At 36.4% G+C, this 11,691-nt stretch overlaps 1 protein-coding gene across 1 annotated transcript; it reads left to right on the top strand.

Moving 5' to 3' along the window:
• Nucleotides 1-482: 482 nt before the first annotated feature.
• On the top strand, nt 483-11,607 carry LOC136809039 (uncharacterized). The gene is made up of 8 exons (XM_067065614.1): nt 483-636; nt 3,124-3,300; nt 4,959-5,717; nt 6,424-6,580; nt 7,056-7,381; nt 7,800-8,177; nt 9,373-9,592; nt 10,091-11,607. The coding sequence occupies exons 2-8, from the start codon at nt 3,127-3,129 to the stop codon at nt 11,605-11,607; spliced, it is 3,531 nt and encodes a 1,176-aa protein (XP_066921715.1). The 5' UTR covers nt 483-636; nt 3,124-3,126.
• Nucleotides 11,608-11,691: the final 84 nt, after the last annotated feature.

Raw genomic sequence — 11,691 nt, 5'->3', positions numbered from 1 at the left:
AATGTTCTTATGTTCATTTTATTTTCACAATTTCGTGATTATTTTTGTACAATCTCCTAGAAAATTTGCTGTGATAGAATGCTTTAAGCCTAAAAATGTTCTTAACTTCTTCTTAATATTTTGCCCATCTAAGCGTTATGTTTTCATATGGTTTGTCCTTATAAAAAAACGTATAGCAGGACAAGTTATAACATGACTTAAAATAATTCATGATTCGTTGTCAAGAGTCGAATCTATGATAAGGAGAATTACATTATTTATAAGTAATTTTTGTAAGGGAAGTAGCACTCTCCATCGGATGTTTTAATTTCCCTCGCAGTTGTCATTACTGTATCGAATATTCCTAGAATATTCTTATGAACAAAAGCATGCGTTTGATTATGCAACGTTTTCCCCTTTTTTCCAAGAAAGCCAATTCCTAAAAATAGAAAGAAAAAAATGTACATTTCTATGAAAGTTCGATGGAAGTTTGCGAAATGATTCTAGTTGATGTCTGTTAAGTTTTTTTCTTTCTCGTGAAGGGTTTTATGTCGTTTGGAGCTCGATCGAGAAATGTGAAAGAGAGATTTGTTTTGGTATAAGTATAAGAGAATCATTGCAAAGATAACGAACGATTGAGTTTGATTTCAAAATTAGGTGGGTAATGCGAACGTATACTAATTATAAGATTTATATTTTTTATTATTTTACTCTTATTTTGCATATAAGTATCCCTGTCTCTGTCTCAGACATGTTGGCTAGAGATCAAAACTCGTTCAATGGGGCAGGGATGAAACAATAAATGGGTTAAAAAATACATTGAGTTGGACACCCCTGTCTCACAGGGCTCACAGCCCTGGTTGAACTTTTTTTCACAGTGGGGATAAAAACTGAAATCTCAATGGGGATAGAAATTCTATTATTCCAGGGTTAAAAAATCCAGTGGGGGTGGGCTTGAAGTGCAATATTTAAACATTGAATTTTGAATGGAGATGAAATCAAAGTCAATTTCCCAGTGGGGCTGAAATTTCAGGGTAATTTCCCACCGGGACGAAATTTTTGCCAAATCTTCCAGCGGGACTGGGGTGGGTCAGTGACACAGGGGTGAGTAGAAGCTTTTGAAAGTAACGGACACGTAAAAAACACCAGTGTTTTCATCAATTTTGAACACTGAAATCTGCTAAAAGCACTATTGCAAATCAAATTAGGAGTTTTCGAGATTATACCATACCATTTATATCATTATTCAAAATTAGAAGAACATAATATTGTATTATTCTGCAAGGCACGTTTAGCGTATATAATTTTTTTGGTTTATTTTAATATTAGAGTAGAATTTAGATTCTCAACGGAGACCTTATTTTCTTACACCTCTGTCTCACCACCCCGGTGGAAATTTTTAATTCTTTAAGTAGGGATTCTTTAGAATTTGCCCACGCGAATTTTGCCCCAAGAAAATTGCCTGCATTAATTTTGACCAACATTGAGATTATTCAAGATCTTAGATAAACTGCAATAACTTTATACATTTGTCTAGATTTGACATCGACACCTAGTATTTTAACACTTTAATTTATGCGTTTTTATTTTTTATTCTGGAGGGGGGGGGGACTTTCCGGGGGCGAAATTCCCGGGGGTTATTTTCCTGTCACTATAACAAGGGATGTAATTTTCAATCTTTATTTCAATTTACGATTTAAAGTTATTATTTTCAGCTCGCTTAAAAATCCTTTTGTAGTGATTGAATAATTCATTTCTACTATTTCTACAGTAAAAATTTGTTCTTCAAATGGTTTCAAAATCTTTGTCGTAATCGAGGGAAAGAATTGACAAAATTCTTAACTTCTTCAATTTTTAAAAGATCCAAAGTATAAATGATGTATAAGAGACTTTTTGTAGGGTATTTGATATCTAATATTACTCGCGCATATCTCTATGACGCCTCTCGTATAGACTAAATTTTGATATATTCAGTTTGAGCTCATATCCCTGTCTCAGTGCCCCCGGGGGTGGGGGGGGGCTCTCGATTTCGAAACGACGGTATGTGCCGCGCAAAATCTGCTTTTTAAAATCATACCCTTACAGTGCAGTTCAATATGGCTGAAAAGGTATCCTTTCAGTGGGTTTTCTTTTGCTTTTCCCAACCCTTATAGTGCACTATATTCCTCAGCTGTAAACCTGCGTGAAAGAAGAAGCTTGGGAAATATCCTGTTTCAAAGAAAAACTGAGAAAATTATTCTTGTCAGCTGTTGTAATTATCAGACAATAGAAACTTTTTCAAACAAACGAGAAGTAAAAACCTTTCTTTTTAACAATTATTTTGAATTTGTTTTAAAATTCAACCCTTGTAGTGCAATCTCACAGAAACACACCCTTGCAGTGCATTTTGGGATGTTGAAAAATCCCACCCTTAAGCGCGGCACATGATGTAGGCCAGATCATATGAGTGCCAAATGATGTTTGACTTGAAATCTTTTTGAAATTGATTGGGTTGGTGTGCACAGCCAGCTAATATATCATCGGGTTGTAAAGTAATAGTTATCAGACAGTAAACCCTTTTTCTTTGTTAAAATAACAAAAATTAAGAAAAAAAGTTGCCAAACATTCTTCTTTGGGTCAGTTCCATTATTTAATCACATGATCAAAAAATGAGCAAAGCAAACCAATTTTATTAACGCAAGTGCAAGGATGTTGTCTAATCCATGATTTTTCATACGGAATATGGAAAAAACATTTGCCCAGAAGATTTCTAAGGTGCTAAATCAGCTTTTACAAGTTCATCAATCAGGTTCTGAGACTTATAATAATTGTTCTGAAGACTGGCTGATGTTTTATTGGAGCTCATTTAAAAAATAATGTCTTACACCGGTGCTAATACACAGATTGCAAAATTAAAGTCTGAAGACAAATCACGTTTTTACTAGAATTTTTTTGTGCTTGTTACATGACATTTATTTCTGATTGGTTCGAATTTATTGACACTAATAAAGTTACCAGCTGTAAGTTGTAAAGCAAGTAACATGGGAATAAAAACCACGTGAAATTTTTCGAGTAATCACATGTTTGATTGTAATTTTGCAACCCGTTTATTTGACCTGATTTGTGCTGGTTGTTTTTTTTGAATAATTTGATTTTCTTTTTTAGGTAATGAACGATAGAGGTAGAGGAGGTGGACGCGGTAGAGGCAGAGGAAGGAGGCATGGTAGAGGCGGCCTCGGAGGAGCCACAAGCTACGGAGGTTCCAACCAGAGTCTTAACAATGATTTGTATGGAAGCAACACAAGTTTGAATGGAGCTGGTATTCTTGGTGGAAGCCCACAGGTAATAGAATTTTTTTATTGTACAAAAAGAAATACAGGAGACTCCCGGTTATTCGAACCTGCACTTATTCAAAAATTCGGTTATTCGAACACAGATGGCATTCCTCTTGGATTTGTTTACTCAACTCAGGCAAAAACAATATCGGTTATTCGAACCATAGTATAAAAAAGCCGCGACTGGAATATGTACTGCATTGTCTTTTCAGTTAATTGCTGTTCTATCTCTGTCTCCAAGCTTTATAAGAACATCAAGATTGTCAGTTTATTATTGGTAGATAGTGTTTGAAATATTTTCTTATTTTCCTTCACAAAAAGTTTTTTTATTGCTAGATATTTTTGAATCTGTACCCAATAGAAAACTTGAACTGATTTTAGACATATTTTAGGGGTATTTTGTGGAAACGATAGTTTTTCGCCAAAATTAAAATTATAAGAAATATATTCAAGATGAAAACTTTCCTGTCAGTTTGAATGATAAATTTTGAAGGTGCTGGCTTGAAATTTTCACAGAATTATCTTGATGTTCTATTTCATTGATTTCTAAAAAGATTTCACTGAGATATTGTGAATGCATTTCGAGGGCACTTTATTAATTTTTGAGTTCTTTCAGTCCAGCCATTTTGTGCTTGTTTGAATTTCTTATTGTTGATCTTTCCTGCACAATGATTTCATATTGCAAGTGTATTATCAAGGGCATATCATTAATGTCTAAAACGCAGTGAGAAATAAGTATTAACGACAAACCAATAAAATTACCATTAAAGATGCTACATTACTTATTTCTTGATCAACAAATAGTCATCAAATACGACAGAGATAGAACAGCAGAAATTCAGATGTTATCATTCCAGCCGCGGCTTTCTTATACTATGTTCGAACTTTAGTTATTCGAACTTTCAGTTGTGTAAAGCAATTTCTATTTCCCTTAGGGGCAATTATAGGCTGAATAACCATCAGTTATTCGAGTTTTAAATATTGGGAAATTGATCCTCTGCGATTAAAACAGTTTTTTTGACAATTTGTTCAAATTTATTCTTTCTTCAAAAAGTCAAAGTAAGGGGCACTCGATTTCTAAACGGCTCAATGTGCCGCCAAAAAAGTGGCTCTCAAATTCTGACCCTTACAGTGTAGCACTTGAGCAATGAAATTGTACCCTTACAGTACATTTTATCGAAAGTTTCTTACATTGTAGTTTGATTGTATAATCTTTTTTGCTGAAACCACCTGAAAATGAGCGTAACATGTCGACACAATGTACAAATTAAAATGGGTACGAGTCACAACTATAAAGATATATCAGATTTATACTGTCAGCTTTGCATTTCAGCAGTCCCTAAAAACACCCTTACAGTGTATCCAGCTAAAAGAAAACCCGTATAGTGCACTCTATCAAAAGTAAACCCTTACAGTGCATTTCAATGATTACGAAAAATCTACCCTTAAGGGCGGCACATGTCGTGGGTCGGACCAATTGAGTGCCCTCCCTATGTTAAACCTTAATATCTAAAATGACGTTGAAATTACCCTGAAACTTTTAACTTCTACAGTTTTTTTGACGTAACGTTAAAAAAATCCAAGAATAGAAAGGTAGATATTACCATTATTGCTCCTGTAGAAGTATAAAACCGATTGATTAAGTTTAATTTCTTTTTCATTTAGAACCATGGAGGACAAAGAAGAGGTGGAGGTCGAGGTGGTCATTCACGTGGTGGAGGTGGTGGCAATTATCATGGAGATTGGCTTTGTCCTAATTGTCGCGAAACTAACTTTTCGCGGAGAACTGATTGCTTTAAATGCCATACTCCAAAAGGTCTGAACGCTGCTACTCCACCTCGAGGTGATGGAAACCTTGGACGAGCTGGCAGCGCTGGTGGTGGTGGTGGTAACTGCGGTAGAGGAGGTGGAAGAGGGGGTAGAGGAGGCAACAGAGGAGGCTCCAACCCAGGTGGTGGGGGTCAGCAGGGTGGACCAAATTGGACTTGTCTCGCCTGCGGTGAATCTGGAAACTTCGCCAACCGTAATCAATGTTATAAATGTAAAACCAATAAAGATGGAACCATATCTGCTAATGCTGCACTGAGCAACCCAGCGAGAAGTGCAAACAATATTGATCAGGAAATCATGTTCATCCAACTTTTAGCCAAAGCCAAAAATATTGGAAGTGTGGTCGAACAAAACTCCTCTATTTATCGGCGAGCCTTCAAAATGTGCAAGCAGTTAAAGATCCACCAGGTTGAGATTTTAATCACCACAATGGCAAAGTTGAGAGCATCTTTCATGTTTGAAGAACCTCCAATGATTGCACATTGTAAAGAAGTGGTCGATATCTATGTTGATCATTATGCAAAAACGAAGGGTGACTTTGGTTATGAAGAAGCTTCTGTTGTCCATGTTGAGCAAGTGTTATATTATGTGGAGGTGAGGTTGTTTAGAATAGAAGCGATTGCATTCTGCAGTGTAGTCTCCATAACTCGAACATGCATAGGAACATAATTCTTTTCGAATTATCGAAATTTCGATTGATTTATTTAAGGCATTTTTACCTAGAAGGATTAGAGAGCTTATTCGAGTTATAGAGATTCGATTTATGAAGACTCCTATGTATTTTGTTGGTTGGGGTTGCTTTAAGTTTTCTTTGTCTTCACTTATTCTACTTTCCACATTTGCTGCATGTCATGAAAATAAGGTGGTTTTGGGTCATTCAACAATATTGATACATGTTTATTCCATCATCTGAGGTTTCCCTTTGAGTTATAAATTATTAAAGTGATTCTATAAATAGAATATTTCGAGCCTGAATTCACATTCACAATAAAATATTTAGCGGTTTTCAGTTTTCCAAGAAATGAAACTATATGATCGCTGAGCCAAGAATACTACATAGAGTGGATAGACTATTTGACTTCCAACACAATAATAGGGGCCAACCTTTAGAACCAAAGTTGATTACAAGATGAAATGCTGAGCAAAAAAAAAACTGCAACAGATCTTGTACTCAAATACCCAAAGAAATACTACAGCTATTTAAAGTTCAGAGATTCTGTCATATAGAGAACGATTTGACGACAAACTTTGTGTCTAAATCGCAGTGTACTTTAAAGAACTTAAAAATCTTCTTTTACAGCGACTACTTCAAATCGAATGGCCTGAGGCACACGAAGAAGTCAAAATTCAATTGTCGGCTATTTTGAGCAAAGTGTATGATCTGATCGTCATGTCAAATAAACAACATCGTGAAAAAAGTAACAAAATCACCGACATGATCGAGAGTCTGGAAAAAGGTATAAATAAATCGTTGTTATTATTGAAAATTATTTAAAAAAGATAACTGTCTCGCAACCCCAGTGGAACTTCTTTCCTCAGTGGGGATAAAAATGGGGATGAGATATAAGTCAATTTCCCAATGCGGCTAAAATTCCAGGGTATTCTTTTCCTACCGGCTGGGACGAAATTTTTGCCAGATTTTCCAGTAGGGCTGGGGTCCCAGTGGATCTGTGACACAGGGGTGTAAGATAATTTAGATTTTTTATAACCGTCGTAAATTCGAAAGACAACTTTTGTGACATACTTTCTAAAAATGTTTAACAACCCTGTCTCAAAATGTTTAACAGCCCTGTCTCAAAATGTATAACAGCCCTATCTCAAAATGTCTCACAAATAGCACAAAGTACAAAGTGAAAGGCAAGGGATGAGATTTCGCAAAATGTGCTGAAAGATTTTCAATACTAAAAAACTTAACTGTCACTTTTCTCACAGAATGGACCATCAAAACGAAAGCATCTACAAAAGAATCACGAAAAGATGCAAAGAAAAAAGACAAACGAAGAGCTGCTTCAGAAGTTTCACGTTGGGAAAATGCTACCATTGAATGGTTATCCGATCCAAAATATTTTCAAGCAAATTATCTCCCAAAAATGAAGGTGCCTGGGGATAAAAGGTCTCAAGGTGTTTATTCAGACAAGAAGGATTATTTTGATACGATCTGTCGGCTCTGGATTGGATTGACGTTCGAAGACGGGAATAAAGCATTGAGTCCGAAATGTCGTGATCGTCAACAAGGCGCCACAAAGGAATGTGGCACGGTAAGTAAAATGACGTAATTTAGAAATTGACCACAACAAAATTGCAAAGAAAAAAAACAAGAAATTTAATTTTTTTTTTTGCTCATTATAAAAGTTGTTGGACAAAAGTAACGGTCATTTTAAAAACTTAGAATATACTTCTTCCGTAACAAATGGTATACGTATCCACAAGTCCGTTCTTTTGAGCTTTTGCATTATGTTGCAACGTGGAAATATCCCTCAAGGAAATTAGTCTATTTAAGCTGACATTTTCATGGCAGTGAACGAGAGCCCCAGTGTTCCAACAGAAATTTAGTTTTTTGCCGCCAACACTTTTTAAACTTTAGAGTTCAAAAAATTAATATCTCATCCAAGAAAAGTAATCTTGGAATTATTTATTTATTCGAATAAAGTAAACGTTAAATGTTTTTTTGCACAGGTGTTATGGCAAGTTCCAAACGGTAATCGAGCCGAGGTTTGTCGAAGTTGCAGGAAGGATACTGTTTCTTATGTCTGTCAGAATATGAGACACAGAGGTGGCTTGTGTTCCAGGTGTTGTATGGGAGCCAAGCAAAGGCTTATGGGTCCTAAAGATGCGAAAGGAATGGCATCAACTCACATCTACGATTTTACCGTCAAATCTGTTGATTTCGAGGGTAGAATTTACTTATTTGGCATGGATTGCCGTAAACCACCTCAACAGCAAATTCATTGGAAATCCACAAGTAGATTAAAGGTGTCATGTCTAGTAGCTGTGGTTAAAGTTCAAGATCGAAATGCACCATTAAAGAGAACTGATCGTATCATTTGGGCTGAGGTAGGAAACAATGAAATTTTCTTAATTTTATTTTTTAATAGGCGAAATGAATTTAGAAGACTTAAAATTGACGTTTTCACGAAATTCGTCATGTTTTCAAATTATTGCTATGGTTATTGATCTCTTAAAAAGTTTATTAGAAGTTTTACTTTATTCATAAAAGTAGCACTTGAAAACTCAACAAAGGACATAAACAGCATGGGGATGGTATCAAAAGTTATTGGCAGGCAGTTATTGCACCAAATATAATCTTGAAAAGGCCTATAGGTTGAGTTTATAACCTGAAGGGCAGGAGAGGAATCTTCAACTTTTCTCAAGCAAAAAAAAGAAGTGATTTCGGAATCGGACGATAGATTTTACTTTCAATCTGACGTGTGTGTGAAACCACGTGGTAAATTCCCCATCCAACTGTTTCAACTCTACCCTGGGCTTTCAACTGAATAGGCATCTTGTTATTTTTTCCGGTTGGCAAGCGGAAAGAAAAATATAATCCAAAAAGCGATGACGTCATCACAAAATTTCCACCTGTCGGAAAAAAGCAAAAATATATGGTTCACAAAAGTGTCTCTCACGGTTGAACCAATAAAGATATTGAGATTCTGTTTGAAGATTCTGAAAGATAAAAGGTTCTTCTTTAACATTATTGCCGGATTTGTATTTCCCATTAAGATTTTATATTTAAAATTCATGCTGAAAATGAGTAACATTTTCAAAATTTGATGCATTTTCAAAAAAATTTTTAGTTGTTTTTTAAATCACGTTATTAATACCCATCACCTGTCAAAATTTGAATATGATTGGATCAATACTTCAGAAATTATCGCAATTTTAAAATTTTGAGTTTTAAGCGTTTTTAGCTTGGTTTTATGTCAAGTTTCTCAATAAAAGTCATAAAACCTGATCTAGTGGACGTATGACCCTAAAATTTGCGCAAGTACTCTTAATAAGATTTTATTAAAAGTCAGAATGTTTCAAGTCGTTTCGAAAATTTTTCTCCGAGATATACACAAAAGAACACCAGCGTGGTAGGTTCTACCCCCCCTGGGGCTAATAGGGTGAAGCAACATATAAGCAACATGTTTTCTTATTTACTATCCTCGTCAATTGAACACCGCTTCTGAGAAAGGAATGAGATTAAAAGGTATTTTAAAGTGAAAAAGATAAATTCCATAAATATTTTTCGTTCACTCTTCAGGTTAAACAATATGATCGTGACGCGCGGGACGAGTTCAAAAGGAGAGAAGGTGGCCAGATGGTAGTGTCCGATTTACGTGACAGCAAGGATGACGGTGAAAATGAGTTGAGACCAGGTGATCATGTGGTTGTTATCGATTGCATGACCTTTGTACCTGAACACATTCCAGTGCTGAAAGCGTTAGAAGATCTCCAACTGTCAACTTTACCTTTCAATGACGGTATGTCAGTTTCTTATTCAGTTTCTTCCTCTTTCATACTTTTCATTAAGTCATTGTGCGCAAAAAAACCTGAAAGATTTTGATTTGCTTTGACCAAAATTCTTTTCCTGATCGATTTTCACGACTTTTTTCAACAAATAAAGTCCTAGAAAGAGTTAAAACCAAAAAAAAAAGCTGATCACAATTCAAAGAGTATCACAATAGTCCAGGCGTTTTGATTTTGTTTGTCTTTTTTGTTACTGTTAAAAAACAGAAATCCGGTAGGAAATCAAAAGTGTGAACAGGCTTGACTTTTTTCTCGTAGTACTTGTATACACTCGCCTGATTGCTTGTGTTGCAAGCACTAGACCAACTTCTAAAGAGCTTGAAAACCTAACCTGTCCTGCGATATAACCTACCCGTTATCAAGACTACAGTTTAATTAATCCTGAATTCAGAAACATTTAGCTTTATGTGCCTCAAAAGAAATTAAGTCACCTTAAATTTTCTCTATTTTAGGTGCTTTGTTGAATATCTCAATCGGTGGAAAAACGGCACCCATAGATTTTGACAAAGAATTTCAAAAGTTATCGGCAAGAAAACAGCGACGTCGGCTAAGCTCTTATCAAGACGATTACCCCAGATCTGACGACGATGACGAGAGCGAAAGTGACGAAGAACAGTCGTATAATATGCCGAGTATTGAGAACCTTGTCGATTTCATGGTTGATCAAAGTAAATTGGAGCCGTTGATTCAAATCAGGAGAGATAATCCTAATGAAACCAGCCGGCTCAAACAAAAGTTGCGTGATTTAATAAAAAAAACAACGCTTGATCGTGAGCAGCTCAAAAGCTTCATCGAAACTTTTGTAGAACCTGTTCATTTAACACAAGGGCCACCGGGGACAGGCAAATCGTATCTCGGAGTCGTCATTGTCCGTGCCTTGATTATGATCCGTCAAGCTTGGATTAACACGTGTCAAGTTCTGGAGATGCCAATCTTGGTTTTGTCATACAAGAATCATGCAATAGATGAGTTTTTGGTTGATCTGGTGAAAGCAGAAGGTTCATTGTCTCTGTTGCGGATCGGATCAAGTCAAAATCCAAGTCTGCATCATTATCTAGAGCAAAATCAGAGAAGTTATGTGGATGTCACTCGGAAGTATAAAAACACACTGACCAATCTGTATCAACAGAAGACCCGTTATCAACAGATCAAAGATGACTTATCCCCTTTGAGTGGACACCAGGCACACCAAGGCTCACAGCCGACTTCAAAGGAGGAGCAAGATGCAAAAAATAAAGCAAGCTACAATGCTGCAACTTATCTATGCAACATCATTGCTCGTGTGCAGAAGATTGAAAGCTTTTTGGAGAAGGAGGAACAAGATGTAGAATCAGACTCTGAATCTGAAGATTCTGGATACAGTGATTGCAACATTACCAACCTTTGGAATGATCTGTTTTCTGCAAGAATTGAACCAAATATGGAGACTGGTCATATGGAACGAGTGGGGAAACTGAAGTTGGAAAACAAAGACATCGAAACGCTTTCGGAAAGAGTTGCTCATTACAACAAACCTGTTCCAGAGATCCTATTTCAATGGATCATAGGAAGATACCCTTTACCAAAATGTGGTGTAGCTGACTGCTTCATAAATGTTAATGCGATTGGTGTGTCATACTGCTATCAGCACATCTGTCAGTTGGTTAACGAGCAAGGCATATCGGTTTGTAGCAATCTCCGTCTGCCTACACACCAATTCTTCTGTGAAGACCATGCATGCAAATTTGAGGGCGAAGAGGTTTGTTTAGCAGTCCGAATGGATCCACCACAGACCTTTTGTGAAGACCATGCTTGTTTTGTTTGCGTTCGAAATGCACCAGACAAAGTTGCCAATGCTGCTGAAGACGAAGAACCAAGGAACACGTGTGCTGACCATCCACTTTGTACTGCAATGACAGGAGAAGACTCTTGCTTGAACGAGGTTGTCCCAAAGACTTCTTACTGTCAAGATCATGCTTTTCCGATATGAAAGCACGTAGAGGGAGGCAAAAAATGTACAGATTATGTCGCATCCAGGGGTGAACCATTTTGTGAAAAGCATAAACCTAAGATA

This window comes from Clytia hemisphaerica, unplaced genomic scaffold (assembly GCF_902728285.1).
Source record: "Clytia hemisphaerica strain Z4C2 unplaced genomic scaffold, Clytia hemisphaerica genome assembly, whole genome shotgun sequence".
In the NCBI taxonomy this organism is placed as follows: Eukaryota; Metazoa; Cnidaria; class Hydrozoa; order Leptothecata; family Clytiidae; genus Clytia; species Clytia hemisphaerica.
The sequence above is the reverse complement of the archived record's forward strand: the minus strand, read 5'-3'. Positions and strand labels throughout refer to the sequence as shown.